We start from the raw sequence: 25108 nt of genomic DNA on the forward strand, positions 1-25108 counted from the left end.
TTGCCTTACCTCCCTAATCTTACCTCATTTGCACACACTGTATATAGATTTTTTCCTATTGTGTTATTGACTGTACGTTTGTTTATTCCATGTGTAACTCTGTGTTGTTGTCTGTGTCACACTGCTTTGCTTTATCTTGGCCAGGTTGCAGTTGTAAATGAGAACTTGTTCTCAACTGGCCTACCTGGTTAAATAAAGGTGAAATCATTATTATTTTTTTTTTATTAGACAGAAATATTCCTCAATTTGTTCAGCTGTCCGGGTGGCTGGTCTCAGACGATCCCGCAGGTGAAGAAGCCGGATGTGGAGGTTACACGTGGTCTAAAACAACATTATTGTATAGAAATTAACATTAAATTATCTGGCAACAGCTCTGGTGGATATTCCTGCAGTCAACATGCCAATTGCACACTCCCTCAAAACTTGAGACATCTGTGGCATTGTGTTGTGTGACGAAACTACACATTTTAGAGTGGCCTTTTATTGTCCCCCGCACAAGGTGCACCTGTGTAATGATCATGCTGTTTAACCAGCTTCTTGATATGCCACACCTGTCAGGTGGATGGATTAACTTGTCAAAGGAGAAATGCTCACTAATGGGGATATAAACGAATTTGTGTACACAATGAGAGAAATAGATTTTTTAGCATATGGAATATGTATGGCATCTTATTTCAGCTCATGAAACATGGGACCAACACTTTACATATTGCGTTTTGATTTTTGTTCAGTATAATATGACTAACAGAGACACAGCTCTTTTTCCATGACAAAATCAACCTTTACCACAACTCAGGTCCTCTGAAGGGTCAATCTGTGCAGGCTTTCATAGAACAAACGTCTGATCCTCCAGGACTAAAGAAAACCCATTGTTGCTTTACAAGTTAAAATCAACCATAGAAATAGAATGAGTAAAATAGACATGTCAATTTCCCTTGACTTGTGGGACCAGCGGTCATAGTGAGTGTACTGTCAAATTGCCCTGGATTGAGGGGCTTTTTCCCCATTCCAGTAATTCTATTATTATGATTCTACCTGGTCTCTGCAGAGGTCCACTCCGGGCCTCGAGTTCCTATTCTCCAGCCTGGTATGGACCAGCTTCAGGGGGCACTCTGTAGGCAGCAGCTCCTGCTCCAGACAATGGATGCCCCTCAACAGGTCTGTGATCTCCTCTCTGGTCTGGTGGGACAGACAGAGCCAAAAGAGCACAGAGTCAGCACTGAGAAGCCCGGAGAAACCTCCCGCAGCTAAGAAAGGCCGTCTAGAATTGTCCACTTTGCTTTCTATGCTAGTCAATACTATCTTATCACCATCTATGCTCTCTATGGTTCTAGCCTCTAGCTCGCACACAATAGCTGATTCATAAATTCCACTTCTTGTTCAGATCTACTGTACTCTACTGAATATATGACGTTACTGATCCATAACACATTCATGAGAAACCTAGGCGATCTGCCTTCCCTGCATTGACCCCAGCCTTATCTAATCTCTCCCTGTGCATTCCAGACACTGCTATTGTTATTGCCTCTGGAGTGGACTTCCTTACCAGGACTATAGGTATTCATGTCTATGGAGATGGATGGGGGCCCAGTGGGGCGCTAACAAAGGAAAATGGCTGTGCTGCACTGATTAGAAGGGAGATCAGCTTTAGGTCAGAGAGACGGGGAGAGGGAGGTCTAATGGGTTTAGTGGATGTATAGCATGAGAAGGACCCGGTGTAAGAGCTATGCATGTCATTAATGCTTAACAAGAGCATTTCTAAGGCTTAGCTCTGGACACCTGGGAGCCAGAAATCTTTCTGATTGAGAGGGGGTCAAATACTTATTTCCCTCATTAAAATGCAAATCCATTTATAACATTTTTGACATGTGTTTTTCTGGATATTTTGTTGTTGTTATTCAGTCTCTCACTGTTCAAATAAACCGACCATTAAAATTATAGACTGATCATTTCTTTGTCAGTGGGCAAACGTACAAAATCAGCAGGGGATCAAATACTTTTTTCCCCTCACTGTACGTCTGTCCTCAATATTAATATTTAGTCAAAGCAGAATTTTGCATTTAAATACATTTTCCATTGTGTGCCCTAATGAACAGGACTCTGTACTCACAGCTGTGTGCTGCCAGCGCAGCTGACTGCAGGCCTGCTGGAGCTGGTGGGCCCTCTTGCGCAGGTTGAACCCAGTGGTGATCCGCTGCGCCTCCAGGTCATTCTGGCTCTGAAGGGACATAATAGATGGGGACATCAGAGACCACACAGAGGAGAGAGATATGAGTCAGAGTCTTATGGTGCAGTTATAAGGAATATGGGGCCCGTATTCAGAAAGTCTCAGAGTAGGTGTGCTGATATAGGACCAGTCTTGCCTTTTAGATCCTAATGAATAATATTATATGGACCTGATCCTACAGTAGATTAGCACTCCTACTCTGAGACACTCTAGGAGAGGATGATGTTGCTATACTAAGTCAGTTACACTTCAGTTCATGAAAATGGCCAATCATGCAGTTGCAATTCTAGACCATTTCAACTGGGGGGGGCCAAGCTGGGGCCAGTTGTACTGTTAGAGGGGCCAGTTACATTAGACGTTATTGTTGTCATATCGTTTTCTTCACTGCATTGCAGGCAAAAGACCATGTTCATAATCATCATCGTTGCCACTGTCTAATAACGGATGTAAAAAAAGAACGATAGCAAAAATGAGTTATGTAAAAATTATTTCATACTCCACATTTAGGGGGGCCACAACGGGGTCCAAAATTGTTGTCACAGGGGCACTGCCCCCCCTCCCTCCCCTCCCCCCAGAACCGCTAGTGCAATCATGGCAGTTTTTTTAAGTAACAAGTCCTTAAAGCTTATCCCAAAAATGCTTATGACGTTTTCAAATTGGGATGACAATGTCCTCTTCAGACTGTGTGAGGGAGAATACCAACAACCCTCAGGCACACATTACAATGTCCTCTTCAGACTGTGTGAGAGAGAATACCAACAACCCTCAGGCACACATTACAATCCCCTCGTAAAGAGGATATACAGCATTTATAGATCAGACTCCTGATCTAGAAGATCTGCAAAGAGGAGTGGGACAAAATCCCTCCTGAGATGTGTGCAAACCTGGTGGCCAACTACAAGAAACGTCTGACCTCTGTGATTGCCAACAAGGGTTTTGCCACCAAGTACTAAATCATGTTTTGCAGAGGGGTCAAATACTTATTTCCCTCATTAAAATGCAAATAAATGTAAAACATTTCTGCCATGCGTTTTTCTGGATATTTTTGTTGTTATTCCGTCTCTCACTGTTCAAATAAACCTACCATTAAAATGATAGACTGATCCTTTCTTTGTCAGTGGGCAAACGTACAAAATCAGCAGGGGATCAAATACTTTTTTCCCCCACTGTATGCATGTATGTACACACACACACACACACACACACACACAACCGTTCAAAAGTTTGGGGTCACTTAGAAATGTCCTTGTTTTCCATGAAAACATACATGAAATTAGTTGCAAAATGAATAGGAAATATAGTCAAGATGTTGACAAGGTTATAAATAATGATTTTTAATTGAAATAATAATTGTGTCCTTCAAACTTTGCTTTCGTAAAAAAGAATCCTCCATTTGCAGCAATTACAGCCTTGCAGAACTTTGGCATTCTAGTTGTCAATTTGTTGAGGTAATCTGAAGAGATTTCCCCCTATGCTTCCTGAAGAACTTCAAACAAGTTGGATTGGCTTGAGGGGCACCTCCTACGTACCATACAGTTAAGCTGCTCCCACAACAGCTCAATAGGGTTGAGATCCGGTGACTGTGCAGGCCACTCCATTATAGACAGAATACCAGCTGACTGCTTCATCCGTAAATAGTTCTTGCATTGTTTGGAGCTGTGCTTTGGGTCATTGTCCTGTTGTAGGAGGAAATTGGCTCCAATTAAACGCCGTCCACAGGATATGGCATGGCGTTGCTGTCACGCCCTGACCAGGTGAACTCTGCTATTTTGGTCAGGGTGTGGCATTTCTATGGTTTATTTTCTATGTTTTGGTTATAGCCTTTCTTTGTGTTTTATTTCTATGTTGGGCTCGGGGTGATTTCCCAATCAGACAGCTGTCGCTTGTGAAGTCTGATTGGGAATCACATTTAAGTTCCTTTTCCCCCACGATGTTTGTGGGTTGTTGTCTCTTTTTGTTTGATCAGTAGTGATACGTTTATTCTCTGTTTTGACCGTGTTATTTCAGTCTGAAATAAATAACATGTGTTCGCTCCCAGCTGCGCCTTGGTCCACTTCTTCCTTCATGCACGACGATCGTTACAGTTGCAAAATGGAGTGATAGCCGCCTTCTTCAAGATCCCTTTTACCCTGTACAAATCTCCCACTTTACCACCACCAAAGCACCCCCAGAACATCACATTCCCTCCATCATGCTTGACAGATGGCGTAAAACACTCCTCCAGCATCTTTTCATTTTTTCTGCATGTCACAAATGTTCTTCTTTGTGATCGGAACACCTCAAACTTAGATTCCTCTGTCCATAACACTTTTTCCAGTCTTCCTCTGTCCAGTGTCTGTGTTCCTTCACCCGTCTTAATCTTTTATTTTATTGGCCAGTCTGAGATATGGCTTTTTCTTTGCAACTCTGCCTAGAAGGCCAGCATCCCGGAGTCGCATCTTCACTGTTGACATTGAGACTGGTGTTTTGTGGGTACTATTTAATGAAGCTGCCAGTTGAGGACTTGTAAGGCATCTGTTTCTCAAACTAGACACTCTTATGTACTTGTCCTCTTGCTCAGTTGTGCACAGGGGCCTCCCACTCCTCTTTCTATTCTGGTTAGAACCAGTTTGCGCTGTTCTGTGAAGGGAGTAGTACACAGCGTTGTACGAGATCTTCAGTTTCTTTGCAATTTCTCGCATGGAATAGCCTTCATTTCTCAGAACAAGAATAGACTGACGATTTTCTCGTCATTTTGAGCCTGTAATTGAACCCACAAATGCTGATGCTCCAGATACTCAACTAGTCTAAAGAAGGACAGTTTTATTGCTTCTTTAAATCAGGACAACAGTTTTCAGCTGTGCTAATATAATTGCAAAAGGACTTTCTAATGATCAAATAGCCTTTTAAAATTAGAAACTTGGATTAGCTAGCACAACATGCCATTGGAACACAGGAGTGATGGTTGCTGATAATGGGCCTCTGTACGCCTATGTAGATATTCCATTAAAATTCAGCCATTTCCAGCTACAATAGTCAATTACAACTAACAATGTCTACACTGTTTTTCTGATCAATTTGATGTTATTTTAATGGACAAAAAAATTGCTTTTCTTTCAAAAACAAAAATCAACATTTTGCAATTGCCATCTCAGTCTATGGACATTTACATTAGCCATGGTGACCCCAAATTTTTGAATGGTAGTATATACACAAGAGTGTGCCTTTCCAAAGCATGTCCAATCAATGGAATTTACCACAGGTGGACTCCAATAAAGTTGTAGAAACATCTCAAGGATGATGAATGGAAACAGGATGCACCTGAGCTTAATTTCGAGTCTCATAACAAAGGGTCTGATTACTTATGTAAATAAGGTAATTTCGGAAAATCTGTTTTCACTTTGTCATTATGGGGTATTGTGTGTAGATTGATGAGGAATTTTCTTTATTTAACCCATTTTAGAATAAGCCTGTAACATAACAAAATGTGGAAGTAGGGAAGGGGTCTGAATACTTTTGAATGCACTGTATGCAGAAAAGTATCTCATACCTACGATAAAATATAGGGGTGGATCTTTGATGTTATGGGGCTATTTTGCTTCCACTGGTACTGGGGCCCTTGTTAAGGTCAATGGCATCATGAACTTTTACCAAGTAGGAAGTACCAGGATATTTTAACCCAAAACCTTGTTGCCTCTGCCAAGAAAGCAGCAAGACAATAACCCCAAGCACTAATCAAAATCCACAAAGAAATGGTTAATTGACCCCAAAATCAACATTTTGCAATTGCCATCTCAGTCTATGGACATTTACATTAGCCATTTAGTACACGGTCTTATCCAGAGCGAGTTACAGGAGCAATTAGACTTGAACCCCATTGAAAACCTGTGGTTTGATTTGAAGAGGGCAGTCCATAAGAACAGACGAAGGATATCAAGGATCTGGAAAGATTCTTTATAGAGGAACGGTCTAAGATCCCTCACAATGGGTTCTCCAATCTCATAAAACATTTTAGAAAAAGGCTCAGTGTCGCTATCCTCACAAGGGAAGGGTGCTAGAGTACTGAAAACAGGGGTGCCAATCATTTTAAACCCCATTTTAGTTTTTAGTTATTAGTTTTTGAACACAATCTCTTTATCTAAGCAATTGTATTGGTATAAAATAATACAATTTCCACCCAAACGTGCATGCAACATTGCTCAATACTTGTATTATTTATTTTAAAACAGTCCTTTTTACTCATCTTTATCAAGACTGACAATAATTATGGACTGTACATTATTCATATTTTTTTGTGGCATATCAAGAATCTGATTAAACAGCATGATCACTACACAGGTGCACCTTGTACTGGGGACAATAAAAGGCCACTCTATAATGTGCAGTTTTGTTACACAACACACTGCGTCTCAGGTTTTGAGGGAGCGTGCAACTGGGATGCTGACTGCAGAAATGTCCACCAGAGCTGTTGCTAGAGAATTTAATATTAATTTCTCCATAATAAGCTTACGTATCGGCCTCACGGCCTTCGTCGGAGCTTTTGTGAGTTTAAAAAAAAATGAGCACCCTTATTGTATACCTAGCCCCACCCACATCCGTTCCACGCATCGAAAGGGGTTGGAGGCGCAGGAAAAACAAATAAGTGCTACCAAATATAACAATATACATTTCATAAATATTCGAATAAAGTGTGTAAATAAGACGTATTAAACACGTCTATAAAACCACAATGAGGACATGGACCTACCGAGCAGGTTTTCATTAATCATTGGGTACATCGTACGAAAAACATCAGAGTAATCTTAAATAGGAGCATAATTCATGTTCATATTCACAACATAACATACATAGGCATTTCATCATTAAGTCCTTTAGGAAATAATGTCAAGAGGGTGAAAATCCAAAAACATTCTCTTTAACTCAGAGTATTATTAATATCACCTCCCCTGTCTGATATCTTAACTTTCTCTTTGCCACAAAATCTAATCCGTCATTTCTTCTGATTGAACTTTTATGTTCACTGATTCTCTGTTTGAGAGAACGAGAGGTTTTACCTACATAGCACAGCCCACATGGACAATAATGTAAATAACACAGGTGGTGGAAAACATAATAATGTAATATATTTGGAACCGTTTTCCTGTATGTGGGTGGCAGAAATATTCACACTTCATCATATTGTTGCACTGTGCGCATCCTCTGCATTTATAGCTACTATTTGGAAGAGGGCGTAGAAGAGCCTGGCTGATTTTCTTTTGTGGCTGGCAGTTGGCATGAACCAATTTATCGCGTAAATTGCGACCTCTCCTATACACAATAAGTAGTGACTTTTTTAATTCAGCCAGCAAAGCTGGGTCCGATAATAAAATATGCCAGTGTTTCTTGACCGCATCTCCTACTTTTCGCGAGTTCAAAGTATATGTGGTTGTGAACATTACGGAGTGTTCTTTAGCTTTAGCGGGTCTTTACACACTTAATTCGAATATTTATGAAATGCATATTGTTATATTTGGTAGCACTTGTTTGTTTTTCCTGCGCCTCCAACCCCTTTCGATGTGTGGAACGGATGTGGGTGGGGCTAGGTCTACATAAGGGTGCTAATTTTTAAAAACTCACAAAAGCTCCGACGAAGGCCGTGAGGCCGATACGTAAAGCAAAGCTCTGAGGAAGGCCGTGAGGCCGATACGTAAAGCTCTGAGGAAGGCCGTGAGGCCGATACGTAAAGCTCTGAGGAAGGCCGTGAGGCCGATACGTAAAGCTCTGAGGAAGGCCGTGAGGCCGATACGTAAAGCTCTGAGGAAGGCCGTGAGGCCGATACGTAAAGCTCTGAGGAAGGCCGTGAGGCCGATACGTAAAGCTCTGAGGAAGGCCGTGAGGCCGATACGTAAAGCTCTGAGGAAGGCCGTGAGGCCGATACGTAAAGCTCTGAGGAAGGCCGTGAGGCCGATACGTAAAGCTCTGAGGAAGGCCGTGAGGCCGATACGTAAAGCTCTGAGGAAGGCCGTGAGGCCATAAGCCAACATAATTTCTCTATTGGAGGCCAACGTCATTTTAGAGAATTTGGCAGTATGTCCAACCAACCTCATAACCGTAGACCGCGATGCGTAACCACGACGCGTAACCACGCCAGCCCAGGACCTCTACATCCAGCTTCTTCACCTGAGGGATGGTCTGTGACCAGCCACCCAGACAGCTGATGAAACTGTGGGTTTGCACAACAGAAGAATTTCTGCACAAACTGTCAGAGACCGTCTCAGGGAAGCTCATCTGCACGCTCGTCGTCCTCACCAGGGTCTTGACCTGACTGCAGTTCGGCGTCGTAACCGACTTCAGTGGGCAAATGCTTACCTTGTATGGCCACTGGCACGCTGGAGAAGTGTGTTCTTCACGGATGAATCCCAGTTTCAACTGTACCAGGCAGATGGCAGACAGGGTGTATGGTTTGCTGATGTCAACATTGTGGAGGTGGGGTTATGTATGAGCAGGCATAAGCTAAGGACAACGAACACAACTGCATTTTATCGATGGCAATTTGAGATACCGTGACAAGATCCTGAGGCCAGACATTAAGCATGTTTGGGATATTCTGGATCGACATGTACTGCACGACAGCGTGTTCCAGTTCCCATTAATATACAGCAACTTCGCAAAGCCATTGATGAGGAGAGGGACAACATTCCACAGGCCACAATCAACAGCCTGATCAACTCTATGCAAAGGAGATGTGTCACACTGCATAGGGCAAATTGTGGTCACACCAGACACTGACTGGTTTTCTAATCCAGCCCCTATTCCCAGTCATGTGAAATCCATCGCTTAGGGCCTAATGAATTTATTTCAATTGACTGATTTCCTTATGAGAACTGTAACTCTAGAAATTGTTGCATGTTGCGTTTATATTTTTGTTCGGTGTTATATATATTTATTTTTCAAGTATTTTCATTTTATTCAAACGGGGATAGCATAAAATTAGAGGGGAGACAGAAGGAGGGAGATGCAGAATAGGGTATGGCTGGGATTTGTATCCACTCTGGCTAGACCAGCCTCAGGCATGTATACAGTTTGAAATGGGCAGCAAGCGTATTATTAAATTGCTGTCCAAAAACACTTAGAAATACCAAACAACACATTTTTTTATTAGTTTGTTATGGGAGTTGCCCTATACGCCTAATGGAACCAATTTCCATACTGCATAAAACGGTCTCTCACTGTACATCCACACATCTCTTCATGGTGTCCTCATGAGCCCTCACCTACCCAGTTTCCATTCCCCAACCTCCTATGCTATTAATAACATGTATCTCTCTCCACCCCCAATACACAGACAGTCCCACCCACACATTCTTTTGTAGGAGTAGGTTGAAGTTGCCATTAGACACTGATCTAAGCTCAGTCTTGTGTTTTTACCTCTAATGGTTAATGTTAGTTTGGGGAGGGTAAACCGATCCTAGATCAGTCCTCTGCTACCTGTATCCTTGTATAGGTCATGGTCTCCCTCAGCTGTAGGGAAGCCTGCATCGCCTCCTCAGCCTGGGTCATGTTGTAGTGGGTGAACTGCACCGACTCCTGGTGTGTGGAGGCACTGCAGGGTACAAGACAATAAATCAGCCACAGGTATACATCGGTAAGTACTGTACACTATAAGTACTGTGTTATAAATTAGAAAATGTTTTAGGTTTAGAGGATCAGAAGAGGTTAATGGTACAAAAGACCATAAATCTAGATGTAGGTAAAGGCTGAGAATTTGTCTGCCTTTGAGTGTTCTGCTTTCTTTGAGTGTTCTGATATCTGAACACCGAAACAAATTATTTAGTGGTGACAACTAAATTCCTAGAAATATGCTAGAACTATACAGTAGAATTTCTCTCGTGATCATCTCATTATCATCTCCTTTACTCTACACATGTTGACAAGGCACTACTCTGCTCCCATCCTTACCTAGTGGGTATGTGAGTGGGGTCAGGCTTGAAGGATATGTCAGGTGACCTGTCTGTAAGTGACAGGCATGATTGGTTCACAACCAGGGCTTCACTCTTGTTGGTTAGGTCAAAGGTCAGCTGTTGGTGGGCTTCCTTGAGGCAGCTTAAAATGAACTTTATTGATGCGACACTGTTAAGGAAAATTAGATGTATCACCCCCATAAAACTATAGACAAACAAGCATACATCGATAGAGATCCTATTAAATTACTAGAGGGAATATGTTATAAACTCTGAAAGTTCCAGAACGGTATGATAATGGCAGCCGTTTTGGACAGGGAGAAATCCAAATGGAATGAATGGCAATAGAGGCATAGGTGATACTTTCCTGCTTTTACTTATGCAGGAAAATAAAAGAAAGGCATGTGACGTATCAGAAATTGTGTAATAGAATTGTCAACCTAAAATATTGTCATATAATTCTGAATACAGTTTCTACGTGTTTTAGACACATTTTCTGTATAAATAGCCTCTAAAATATCATCAACTGATTTCAGCCAGTGTATGGCTGTGGATTGACTGCCTTGTTTGTATGGAATATTGGCAGTTCATTTGTAAAAAGATTGGAATCATTCCAATTAAACTGTCTGGCTAGTTAGCTAATAAAAAATACTGTGAAGACACAATCTTCAAATTGATTGCTTTCACAATATTTTAATCACAACACTGGCTGCCGAACTCCCTGACCAAAATGCCTGCCCTTTTACACCGTCATAAGATAGTTAACGTCTATTCTAATATTCTAAATTCTAATTATAGGCATACATCAGCACACAGTCTACAGAACACAGTGGAATTTTAACGTTTCCTGTCAAATTTGCTGCAATACGTCTTCATGAAGCAATGGTGAAATGAAATTTGAGACCACACACACATGCCTCCAATTGTCAGTATCGTCCACCCGTTTCGGGTTTCACATCGCGTTATCCTTTATTTTTAAGAGCAACACAACTGTCTGTTAGATAGAAGCCCTTTATGTTCCATGGATCAATGAAACCATATCCTGAGACACAAGCAAAGACCTACGGCAGTTAAATCTCTATCTTGGCTTACCAGAGCTGCTCGAAGGCCTTGCTGATGTGCTGCTGCAGCTCTTGCTGCGTGGTGTCAATTATCTGGGCCTCCCTCTTCAGCTGGCCCCGCTGGGGGTCACTGACCAGCTCGCTCCCCCTGCGGGCCCTCTCTCTGGGTCAGACACTCCACTACCACTTCCAGGGGCACGGACGTGTCCGTCAGGGTCCTCTCCGCCTCTTCCTTCACCTGGGAGAGAGAGAGAGTTAGGGAGAGACAGACAGGGTTGACAATACAGTTTGTACTAAACGCCTGAAATACAGTGCCTTGCAAAGCTATTCATCCCCCTTGATGTTTTTCCTACAACCTATAATTTAAATTGATTTTTATTTGGATTTCATGTAATGGACATACACAAAACAGTCCAAATTGGTGAAGCAATTATTTATTTTTTTAAACGTAAAGGTGGTGCGTGCATCTGTATTCACCCCCTTTGCTATGAAGCCCCTAAATAAGATCTGGTGCAACCAATTACCTTCAGAAGTCACATAATTATTTTAAATTAAGTCCACCTGTGTGCGATCTCAGTGTCACATGATCTGTCACATGATCTCAGTATATACACACCTGTTCTGAAAGGCCCCAGAGTCTGCAATACCATTAATCAAGGGGCACCAGCAAGCAAGCAGCACCATGAAGACCAAGGAGCTCTCCAAACAGGTCAGGGACAAAGTTGTGAAGTACAGATCAGGGTTGGGTTATAAAAAAATATCTGAAACTTTGAACATCCCACAGAGCACCATTAAATCCATTATTAAAAAATTAAAAGAATATGGCACCACAACAAACCTGCCAAGAGACGGCTGCCCACCAAAACTCATGGACCAGACAAGGAGGGCATTAATCAGAGAGGCAACAAAGAGACCAAAGATAACCCTGAAGGAGCTGCAAAGCTCCACAGCGGAGATTGGAGTATCTGTCCATAGGACCACTTTAAGCCGTACACTCCACAGAGTTGGGCTTTACGAAAAGAATGGCCAGAAAAAAGCCATTGCTTAAAGAAAAAAATAAGCAAACACGTTTGGTGTTCGCCAAAAGGCATGTGGGAGACTCCCCAAACATATGGAAGAAGGTACTCTGGTCAGATGAGACCAAAATTGAGCTTTTTGGCCATCAAGGAAAACACTATGTTTGGCGCAAACCCAACACCTCTCATCACCCCGAGAACCGGCAGGGACTGGGAGACTGGTCAGAATTGAAGGAAGGATGGATGGCACTAAATACAGGGAAATTATTGAAGGAAACCTGTTTCAGTCTTCCAGAGATTTGAGACTGGGACGGAGGTTCACCTTCCAGCAGGACAATGACCCTAAGCATACTGCTAAAGCAACACTTGAGTGGTTTAAGGGGAAACATTTACATGTCTTGGAATGGCCTAGTTAAAGCCCAGACCTCATTCAATTGAGAATATGTGGTATAACTTAAAGATTGCTGTACACCAGCGGAACCCATCCAACTTGAAGGAGCTGGAGCAGTTTTGTCTTGAAGAATGGGCAAAAATCCCAGTGGCTAGATGTGCCAAGCTTATAGAGACATACCCCAAGAGACTTTCAGCTGTAATTGCTGCAAAAGGTGGCTCTACAAAGTATTGACTTTGGGGAGGTGAATAGTTATGCACGGTCTAGTTCTGTTTTTTTGTCTAACTTCTTGTTTGTTTCACATCTTCAGAATGGTAGGCATGTTGTGTAAATCAAACGATACAAACAGCCCAAAAATCCATTTTAATTCCAGGTTGTAAGGCAGCAAAATAGGAAAAATGCCAAGTGGGTGAATAACCTTCGCAAGCCCCTGTAGAGCCTCTGGATGATTAAACATGTGTGCTATAATTCATTGTCAACAAGCACACATACTTCCAGAAAGAACAATAATAACACCCTCAGGCATAATTAGATTACGATTAGTTTACTTAATAAGGGTAGGATTTAGGTAGAGTTTACTGCACCAGACGACACAACAGTGCATAGAAATAGCATAGTGGAATGCAGATTCCCAAAGCAATTTGAGAGGTTCCTGAAGCTAACAAATTAGGGACACTGACAGATTGTGTTCTGTGACATGCGTACGACAGTATACGTGTTGATTATGTTTTTGGTTAGTAAAGGGAGTTGAACATTAAGTAGTTCTCCCACATTTTCTGCCATATGAAGCATTAGTGACCTGTGTCAGAGCATAGATCTCCATCTCCATTTCCTGTATGCAGAACTGCAGTCTGTCCTTCTGCTCAGTGACCACATTGATCCTGTCTCAGCTGTCACTCTCATCCCAGCGTGTCGGACAGACGGAGAAGAGCCCACGGTCACGCACAGTATTACTTTGTTATTATGGGGTATAGATGTGAACATGAGTCGATCATCTCTGTCAATGCATCGCCTGCTGCCTGGCATCAGACATCCATAGCAGTCCCTGTCTCTCAGTCTCTGTACCTTACAGGCTGTCTGGTGCCTCAGGGCCCGCCTCTCCTGCCTTGTCTGCTGTGATTGGTGGCGTTGGTGCTCGGCCGTGTCCGTGAGCAGCTTGTTATTGGTCTCCCAGTCTGTCATCCTGTAACGCTGACCGGGCTTCCTACTAGTAGTGGCCATTCCTACCAACATAAATAGACAGCTTGAATTGAGTTTGTCAAAGGTTGTAGAGACCTGTATACAGGTCTAGATCCTTCCATCAGCAAAGGGAAATTCCTTTTCACTAAAATGTACATTTTTGCTAGTGTTATGACCCAACCAGAATGGGCACACAGGCTGTTATAGCACTTCCCGATGTTTCTACATTTGTTTTCTTATGTCAAATAGCAGGGTATGAAACCTGGTCATGATCAATTGAAAAGGTTACATAATGCTTGAAAGTAAACCTTTTTTAATCTTTTCCATGGGAGGAACGGGTCGACACAATAGGAAGGACGGTAGTAGTCATGACTGCCACGTAAATGTAACTGAAAACCTACCCGTCTATCAAATGAAGCATGAAATGTGAAAAACCTGGGGTAAAGTTAGCTATGGTGGAAAAGCCCTAAACATGCACACCAAAGACCCTGTAGCTACGTGGGACTACCAGAGCACTACACGCCTGCAGAAGTAGCTGGAATGAATTCTGGACAGCAGTTTACATGTTTATGTGATCTGCTTATTACTTTACATTCCAGACAGTTATGCGAGGTCGTTGGCCCACTGTCACAACCCCATCTTTGTGCACTGACTGTTCCACGGAGAGATATGAGTTTCCTTGAGGATTCACTCCGCCATAGACTTAGTAATGGATAAATGTGACTATAAATGGGATTTTAGGAGTTTTAATCCTTCCCATATTTTCCAGGAGGTTTGAACTGGCTCAGTGCACTCGGGTATACTTTCCATTTTCATTACGACCAGTTTGTTATGATTCATTTAATTTGAGGCAATGGTGGAAAATTAAATAAAGTTGGTAGACTAGATTGTATTCTGCATTCGTGGTTCTTAACCTGAAACGGTGACAGGTTCAGATTTCCAAAGTAGGCTAGGCTATACTGTAGCCTAGTCATACATGCTTATAACAAATCTTACAATGCATTATCACGGCATCATAATGCATTGTACAGGAGTATGGTTGCAAAGCTACCGGTAATTTACTAAAGTTACTGTAATCTTAGGTAATTTTGGTAATCTATGGTCATTTATACTTGAATAACTTAAAATGTATGTAAGTTATGTATATACACTACATGGCCAAATGTATGTGGACACCTGCTTGTCAAACAGCTCATTCCAAAATCATGGGCATGAATATGGAGTTGGTCCCCCCTTTGCTGCTTTAACAGCCTCCACACTTCTGGGAAGGCTTTCCACTAGATGTAACTTTGTTGATGGGACTTGCTTCCATTCAGCCACAAGAGCATTAGTGAGGTCAGGCACTGATTTTGGGCAATTAGGCCTGGCTCGCAGTCGGCGTTCCAATTCATCCCAAAGGTGTTCGATGGGGTTGAGGTCAGGGCTCTGTGCAGGCCAGTCAAGTTCTTCCACACCAATCTCGACAAACCATTTCTGTATGGACCTCGCCTTGTGCACGGGGGCATTGTCATGCTAAAAACAGGAAAGGGCCTCCCCCAAACTGTTGCCACAAAGTTGGAAGCACAGAATCGTCTAGAATGTCACTCTATGCAGTAGTATTAAGATTTCCCTTCACTGGAACTAAGGGGACTTGTGGTACCATGAAAAACAGCCCCAGAGCATTATTCCTCCTCCACCAAACTTTACAGTTGGCACTATGCATTGGGCCAGGTAGTGTTCTCCTGGCATCCGCCAAATCCAGATTTCTGTCGGACTGTCAGATGGTGAAGCGTGATTCCTCACTCCAGAGAACGTGTTTTCACTACTCCAGAGTCCAATGGCGGTGAGCTTTACACCACTCCAGCCGACACTTGGCATTGTGTATGGTGATCTTAGGTTTACGTGCGGCTGCTCGGCCATGGAAACCCATTTCATGAAGTTCTTGTGCTTACTTTGCTTTCAGAGGCAGTTTGGATCTTGGTAGTGAGTGTTGCAAGCAAGGACAGACGATTTTTACGCGCTTCAGCACTAGGAGGTCCCATTCTGTGAGCTTGTGTGGATTACCACTTCGCGGCTGAGCCGTTGTTGTTCCTACAGCCGTTGTTGTTCCTACAGTTGACCGGGGCAGCTCTAGCAGGGTAGAAATTTGATGAACGGACCTGTTGGAAAGGTGGCATTCTATGACTGTGCCACATTGAGCCACTGAGCTCTTCAGTAAGGCCATTCTAATGCCAATGTTTGTCTATGGAGATTGCATGGCTGTGCTCGATTTTATACAGCTGTCGGCAAATAGCCAAATCCACTAATTTGAAGGGGTGTCGACGTACTTGTGTATGTGTGTGTGTATATATATCTTTTATTTTCTTGAGTTTCTAGTGGATAAACCACATGGTTTATGAGATAATTGACAAATTAATGAAAAAAAATTAACTAGTACACAATGCCATTATTTTCAATTAACTCTGCAACTCTTCCAAATACTGCCACCAGTTTGGCCACAAAACATTTTCATAACACATATTGACAAAATAAAAAAATAAAGTGTAAAACATATCTCATTGTGAAACCCTCATTAATTCACTAAATTGGTTTATATTTAGGGTTACTGTTGTATACCGTTGTCATTCAATGGTTTTATTTTACAATCTTATTAGATTACAAAAAGTTATATTTTACATGTGATAAGGCAACAGAGTGCCAGAGATTAGACACCTGTGATAATCTGATGTGCCCAAAAATGCCACCAGGTGTCATCTGATAAAATTCCATATTCCTTGAAAGTTACCAAAATTCTGGTAGTTTACTTGTAAACTTAGAAAGTTTCCAGTACTATACACTCCCTTTGCCACTATACAGGAGTTACTTACCAAAAAATATGTTCTGACTTCTACTTCTCAAGACTACTTGTTTACATTCCTTGAAATGAAGAGACTAAATAGCATAATGGGTCTACACTACAGGCAAATGTCTGGTGCAACAACATAGAATCAGAAGAATAATAGAACAATAGAATTCGAACACAGTGCAATGACATGTCATAATCATTTAGTAACATTACATCTGTGCTGAACCTACCTTCACTAGAACTGACTAGTGGCTACAGCCAGCGTGGTCTACAACCAAATATCATGAAGCGAAAGGTTTTGAAGCAAAGCTTTTTATTACAAGTATTAGTGAAAGATACACTTCAAATTGTAGCAAAGCAAAACTAAAGGCCTAAAAGAAAGAATTATAAAACAAAAGACATTTAAAACTGAAATAAAAAGACCTGTTGGTACAACAGAGTTTGAAACATACAGAGTAGTAAGGGAGAGAGAGATCGAGGCATGGAACTCACGTGGCTACCTTGTTCGTATCATCAAACCCCCATTGATTTTTACCTGGTGCCTCAGGACTCAAACGGTATCACAGCGCACAATCCTAACTGACGCACGTCAAATACAAAAATAACCTCAAGATACCGATGAAACATATAGGAAACTCTTTAAAAGTCCAGCATTCTTGGCCACTGACGAGGTCGGTCTTCAAACCAGTGTAACATTGGGAAAACAGCATCCGATAATCTCTCGAGCAAATGTTATTTCAAAATCTTAACATGGACTGCGAACGGACTGAAAGCAAGCAGCGTCTGCTTGCACATCAATCAGATAGCTAAATGGAGTAAACATGTCTTAAACAAAGGATTTGTCTGTGGGTATTAGGTAGAAAAGCCTATTAAAAGTTCTGAACAGGGTTGACGACCCCTTCCAAGCGCCATGCCTCTGACCTCTGACCCTAGAGTGAGGTGGGGACAACTAACAGACACCGTGGGCAAACAGAACAGCAACTAATTATTACAACACCTTGATTCGTTATACAGGTACAAGTACAGCACACAGAACCCTCGGGCTCCTGTTCTTACATCCATACACGTGGGGGAACATACACTTTTGTACGTTGGGGCTCACCACCTACTGTAGCACTATTAGTGGTTTGAAAAGAAACACGAGGATGCCATTTTGGAGTTAGGCCATTTTTTTTGTACTCAACTCAGGCATTCCGTCGTCGTAAATAAAACCCAACGACGAAGTAAGAACACACTTAAGGCGGAGGCTTGTGTTTGAGCGGAACGAGACTTCACACTCCACTCCTCACTGTGTAAAAGTCTCTGGCACAAGGGAAAAGTGAACGGACAGAAGCCCCACCTAACATCCTCTGCCTTAGCACAGTCACCATCATTCCCTCCTTTTCTCCTCTATTCTCACCCACCTGTACTCTACCAGGCCAGGGGAGTTTACACGGCTAACATGGTAGCAGCTCTGGATGAGGATGTGAGTTTTTTTTTTTAAACAAGGCTCAGCTCAGTCCGTGTGGTTCAATAAAGGTTCCCCTAACCCTACAGGAGATGAGACACATCATGTGGGGTTGGCCTCATCAAGATGGGAGGAGAGAACCGCGGAGGAGAGAGGGAAGGTGGTAAGAGGACATATGAGAAGGCTTCTTCCCTTCACGAGGAACCAAACAGCTAGACGCAGGGGTCTACATAATTAAAAACTCATTTAAAAAAAGAAAACTGGTCCCCCTGCTCCACTGTGCCCCTCCGCCCACCACCACGTTGCTGTGCTTGCGTGTCTGGGGAGGATAAGGCTTCAACATGGAGGGGGGGGGGGGGTTTAAGGCCTCGTCCCCTAGCTCCACCTCCACCATGCTTCCAATGAGACTCTAGCTAGCCGCTTGTTTATGCACTCAATAAATACAGCATAAAATATTTTGCAATATACATTTCATATACATATTAAAAAGAACGACACATTTAAATAGGACGACAAAATAAAAACGTTCGGCTCAAGTCAGATAAGTGTTAAGACAAAAAAACTAAAACAAGAATATCTTACAGTTTTACTTCTGTCTCTAAAATAGTCAAGAATATCATAATCAGGTATTAATCAAGCATTATACTGTAATAACCAAAGCAATATTTGCAGTTTTTCCTCTCATGTAGTATAACATATGCAGCATACCAAGGTAAGTGAGGCGCATATATATATATATATATATTTGAATCTCTTGTAAAGGTATCACCCCCCTGGACTGACGGGTACCCCAAATGACTCATACAGACCCCTCGGAGTCTTATTCTACACCCGAACTGCCCCAAAACGCCAATGAAAGTGGGCCCACTATCCTTCCAATAAGGACAAGACAGACACACGGCAGGGCGAGGCATTGCACTAGGATGAGAGAATGCCATGGGCCAGACAACTGCCGACTTCCTAATATGGATGCCCTGCTTCCTAATATGGATGCCTTATATTGGAACACTTAAAAACCATTGGTGGTTTCAGATTCTTAAGGAGAAACCATATAAAATGCAGGCTGACTCAAAACAGAGCCATCATCAGCGAAGTCACATGAGCTGGAGGCACGCTTTTAAAATGACCACTTAGTAGCGATAGCAACCGTTTTGTTTGGTGTCGTAATCCAATTCCCTTTCCCAGAGGAGGAGAATCTCCTCATTCACATAATAAACAAGTCTTTGATACTAAACTGTATCTGGGAGGTGGGGATTGGAGGAGGAACAGAGACAGAAAACCTCTTGGCTTTATGTCCGAGAGAGAGTGGCAGTCTATAAAGTGCTGTGCTATGTTTGTCATTCGTGGGCCAGGCTGTGTTACACACACACACATCGGTTTTAACTGTGACCTCGCTTGTCAACACCAGTTCCATTGTACCAACCTACCAAGTCCATTGGTCCAGACTCAAAATGCACCACTAAGTGAACGCTCAACCACAATCATATACTCTAATGTCTTTAACAAACAGACTGCGGGTCCTCAGTATCAATCTTGGTGTGTGTGTGTGTGTGTGTGTGTGTGTGTGTGTGTGTGTGTGTGTGTGTGTACTGTGCATAAAACGCAGGTGTGTTTTTTTTTTTTCTTCAAAAATGAGATAGACGTCTTTTTGATTTTCCGTTTGACTTTTGTTTTACAGCACCACCATAAAGAAAGGCACTTTCCGTGGACTTCGTCACTCTGCCATAGATTTACCTTCCACCCCGAAAAGAAAGAACATACAACACAGAATCCAGTATATCTGTGCGTCACAGGCAATGGAATGAACACACATACAGCTACTGTAAATATAGCTACTTTTCCATAGAGTATAGCAAACTCTGGGGTGATGTTTTAGACCTAGAAAGGCCTTGCTCATAAATATCTATAAACTAAGCAAAAAAACTGCAGAGAAAAAAACCGAACATCTGAAAAACGTTACGGATGACGATGTAGCGAGTTGTAATGTTATAAGGATGTTAGGCAAACACATCTGCTATATGTAAACATGTGTTCTTTTGCCCAGGAAAATCTGAATGTTCTATAGTCCTTGACGTTCCTCATAATGTCAGCTTGGATGAGAGCTACGCTTGTCGCTTGCTAAACAATGTGCCGATCCATACACGTCACCTCCCTCAAATGGCACTTAGCCCTACTTCTCACTTCACAAACACCAGAACCAGCCACATGCACAAAAACCCATCTAACTACAATACCCTACTCTGTACCAACCAACACACACACACTTAACTTCTTCTGTCCTCTAGTCTTCCATCTTTTCTCCACTTCTCAGGGGAATCCGATGGCAGATCTACTGGCTATGGAATGTAGTCCTCTGGCAATGGGAGTCAAAAGTCAGGAGAAAGTGGGAAAAACAAATGAGATTATAGGCTTTGTCACATTGCAGACTTACTGGAGGCCTATAGCCTATGTATTTCTGAGCACAAGAAGTGCCCTTGGTTGCGCGAGGAGAAAAGCAACAGTTACAGGCCAAGTCTCGCTCTATAGGGGCCTCATAACCCACAAGGCTTAGCCTCATAACCCACAAGGCTTAGCCTCATAACCCACAAGGCTTAGCCTCATAACCCACAAGGCTTAGCCTCATAACCCACAAGGCTTAGCCTCATAACCCACAAGGCTTAGCCTCATAACCCACAAGGCTTAACCTAAAACACTGCGGGCCACATCGGTACTAAACGTTCAAGATGACCAGTCAAGGTAACCATCTCATTCTTTAAATCAACTACATCTTTTTAAAAGTGGGTCTACAAACACTATGACAAGCTCCGGTTTCTCCCGCTCTCCCCTACTCTAAAGGCGTCAACTCCCGCCTGGGAAAGACGATCTGGATCAGAACAATTATGCTCTTAAAAAAAAAAAAAAAGTCTAATGATTCCATTTGGATTCTGTGACAACAGGGAAGAACTGACAACAGCTGCCAAGAGTGACAGAAATAGAAGCACCTCTTACTTCTAGAACTCAGAGACAAGTCCACCACATCCCGATCCATAACAGTCTAACAACCCAGACTCACGTTACATGTCGAAATACATCCACTGCACGCACGCCAAAATAAACTAATTCATGTTATACATTGCCACAGGACACGAGTCAACAACAGTCTATTGCATCATCAACTCTTACATATTTTATTACCGTTTACCTTTAATGATATTATTACTATGATGAATAACTATAACTACATATGTTAGATTTTTTTGGTTAGCAAAAATAAGTGGTGTGAGCATTACAATAATGTACATATACACATCTTCCAATCTGGCTTTTTAAAAAGGCTTTTTGGACACTAGTGAAGATCATGAAGGCTCAAACTCATTGGCTTCCAGCCAGGGGAAGGCTAGAGTCGGGAAGGCAGTCAAACGCAACTACAGGGGGACACAGGATTCTACCATTGGACCACACTACCGTTCACCTATTGGGGCAGTCCTTGCTTTGAGAACTGTGTCCTTGTATCATTGTACCGTCAAAAACAAGGGATTCTCAATGGCAACCGTTTCCACTAACAGTTAGGACGAGAATCCCTACAGTGCCCCACATAACAGACCCTCTCGTTTACCTCATTGGGAGGTTTACTACGGTACATTTGTACCCCCCCCAAAGGCCTACTCAGACTGCAAATTCTCAAAGGTGTGCGGCAAGGAGGCCACACACCCCCATAGCACCAGAGGCATGTGTTCGGTCTGACACACACTTCTTTTAGTGCAGATTATTGTCTTTCTCTTGAACACCACTAGGCATGCCTCACGTCACAGAGCACAGAGGAGCTAAGCAGCGACCGCACAAGTCACTCACCCAGTCTCCTGGACTTCCAAGATTCATCGAACTGTTGACTCCAGAAGACAGCTAGCTACTATTGGTTTGGATGCTCAGTTATATGGCGGGAAAAAAATGAAATGTCGGCTTAGCTCTCCTGCCGCTCATGACTGAGGCACGCCTCGATTCTTAGTCACCTTGAGTACATATAGATATAGCAGCTAGATCCATGTCTGATGAGGATAGAGACAGAGTGCAGCACGACTTGATCTGCTAAAATACTGCTGCTATTAGGCAAAGACAATAGGATAAACTAACACACACACACACACAGAATATATAGATTTTCTATCATGATTTCAATGCGATGCAATGTCTGTAAAAAAAAAAAAAGAGGCCAAATGTAGCTTAAAGTCAACTTTCTCCAGCTAAACTTTGCCCTTTAACTTCCTTGTTTGAATACATTTGAAAAAGGCTAGGATCTCCACGTCATAATCCATCCATACAACTTCCATTTGACTGTTCATTTCCAAAACCAGGCACTTGATTTCTAACCCACTTGATTTTCTAACACACTCAGTGGCATAACCATTAGACTTCCCGAACACCTCTACTCCCTTCATAAAGAGGAGCTACGGGTAAGTGCCAATTGTGTGAACAGAGTTCTCATAGAAGATCTGGGTTCTGCCACATTCTCGTAACTCACTGCTAGACTTCCAGATATTCAAACCGTATCTTCTAGAAGAAGCTTCCTTCCCTCAGCTAAAATATTATTGCACTAGGAGAAAGCAACATGATCTGTCATTCAATGTAGGATCTTCCACCACAAATTAAAATCCAAGACAAAGGATAGATCGAAAGAGCAATGAGATAGAAAGAATGCAGAAATAAAAACGCCCGTCTCATATTAAATTACTATATCTTGATCGTACTAATAAATACTGGAAAGAATGGTAAAAAAACAAAAAAAAACAAGCACCTTAAATATCAAAACACATGATGTACAGGAAAGAAAATTCAAAACAGGGTCACATTGCAATGTAGTTAGTTGATGTGACAGTACATTAGGCCTATGTCATAGGGGACTGACCTAGGGTGGGATATCGTTGTATTACCCTCTATGATGTGTGCCAGTGTATATGCACAGCACTTATTGGTTCAAGTCAAATGATAACGAGTTGGAAATCATATGATTAGCATCATAGCTTATTCCCCAGACAGGTTGGGACTTTTGAAGAGAGCATTTACACCGTTCAGACTCCAGGTGGCACTGTGCTCACAATAATAGCTTGTGTTCGTCTCCTAGTACACAGTGTCCATTGACACACTCACACTTTTGATAAGTCACCATTGGCTAAAAAAAAGCTGGAGGAAAGGAGAGGAAAATACCAGTGGCAAGCTTGTGCGCCGTGATGGGTCTGCACAGATAGAGATCCACCCTTCACACTCCTGATCCTCTTCTTCTCTCCTCAACCTTTGATAAAGAAAAGTCAAAACAGAACTAATAAATGAAAAAGCGCAGGAAGTGCTGCCGTTAAAAACTGAGATGACGTAAAAGGCATGATGACGAAAGGGAACGATTTCTGCAACGTTGACCATACACAGCCGGAATCAAAACAGATCTCCTTCATGATCGGAGAAAAGGAGGGAGGGACTGGAGGAGGGTGGGGGCGGAGTTGGGGTGCCCAGGAAAAGCAGTTGGCTGGTTTAATATTGCATAATAGTGCCAAGTTCTTCCTCTCTTGTTTAAAAGCAGCGTCTGTCTGCATCCTCAGTCCATTGCGGGGGGCTTCCCCCACCCCCCTCTACACAGTGTCAGGTCCGGATTGACTGGTTGTGGGGGGATACAACCCTCCTTGACTGGCAGGCGGGGTTTGTTTGTGTGTGTGTGTGTGTGTGTGTGTGTGTGTGTGTGTGTGTGTGTGTGCTTTAAGTGCGGTGATGGTAGTGTGGGGTGGTGCTCAGGCGAAGTACATGGTCCTCAGCGTGTCGTGGTGAATCTGCACCGCCTTGGCCAGAGCCTGGGGGTCCCGACCGTTACTCTGACCAGAGACATGGCTGCCCTCCGCACTAGGAGAAGAGAAGACATTCATCAGGACAAAGACATACATGAATGGATCAGAAAGACAGGTCAACTATCATACACACACTTCTTTGAAGCTACATTTCTTTACGTAGAAAGCTAGCTTTCTGGGGCAGTAGACTACCTAGCGCTGCTTTGGGGGGGCAGTAAACTACCTAGCGCTGCTTTTGGGGGGCAGTAGACTACCTAGCGCTGCTTTTGGGGGGCAGTAGACTACCTAGCGCTGCTTTGGGGGGGGCAGTAGACTACCTAGCGCTGCTTTGGGGGGGGCAGTAGACTACCTAGCGCTGCTTTGGGGGGGGCAGTAGACTACCTAGCGCTGCTTTGGGGGGGGCAGTAGACTACCTAGCGCTGCTTTGGGGGGGCAGTAGACTACCTAGCGCTGCTTTGGGGGGGCAGTAAACTACCTAGCGCTGCTTTGGGGGGGGGGGCAGTATACTACCTAGCGCTGCTTTGGGGGGGCAGTAGACTACCTAGCGCTGCTTTGGGGGGGCAGTAAACTACCTAGCGCTGCTTTGGGGGGGCAGTAAACTACCTAGCGCTGCTTTGGGGGGGGCAGTAAACTACCTAGCGCTGCTTTGGGGGGGCAGTAAACTACCTAGCGCTGCTTTGGGGGGGCAGTATACTACCTAGCGCTGCTTTGGGGGGGGCAGTAGACTACCTAGCGCTGCTTTGGGGGGGCAGTAGACTACCTAGCGCTGCTTTGGGGGGGGCAGTAAACTACCTAGCGCTGCTTTGGGGGGGCAGTAAACTACCTAGCGCTGCTTTGGGGGGGCAGTAAACTACCTAGCGCTGCTTTGGGGGGGGCAGTATACTACCTAGCGCTGCTTTGGGGGGGCAGTAGACTACCTAGCGCTGCTTTGGGGGGGCAGTATACTACCTAGCGCTGCTTTGGGGGGGCAGTATACTACCTAGTGGCACTCCTAGTGGCTGGGGACTTTAATGCAGGAAAACTTAAAACCGTTTTAGAAAATTTCTATCAACATGTTTAATGTGCAACCAGAGGGAAAAAAATTCTAGACCACCTTTACTCCACGCACAGAGACGTGTACAAAGCTCTCCCTCGCCCTCCATTTGGCAAATATGACCATAATTCTATCCTCCTGATTCCTGTTTACGAGCTAAAATTAAAGCAGGAAGCACCAGTGACTCAGTCAATTAAAAAAAAA

General features: G+C 43.1%; 1 protein-coding gene and 1 pseudogene across 2 annotated transcripts in view; both read right to left on the reverse strand.

The window, feature by feature from the left end:
- Nucleotides 1–1023: 1023 nt before the first annotated feature.
- On the reverse strand, nt 1024–13835 carry LOC115176984 (tektin-2-like; annotated as a pseudogene).
- Nucleotides 13836–16913: 3078 nt separating this feature from the next.
- Nucleotides 16914–25108, reverse strand: part of LOC115177110 (protein argonaute-3) — a 47951-nt gene continuing 39756 nt past the window's right edge. For both annotated transcript variants that reach the window (XM_029737620.1, XM_029737619.1), the window contains exon 19: nt 16914–23926. In XM_029737620.1, coding sequence (XP_029593480.1) covers nt 23818–23926 — 109 coding nt within the window. In that variant the 3' untranslated portion in view covers nt 16914–23817. The remainder of the gene's footprint in view (nt 23927–25108) is intronic.

This window comes from Salmo trutta, chromosome 37 (genome assembly GCF_901001165.1).
Source record: "Salmo trutta chromosome 37, fSalTru1.1, whole genome shotgun sequence".
NCBI lineage: Eukaryota > Metazoa > Chordata > Actinopteri > Salmoniformes > Salmonidae > Salmo > Salmo trutta.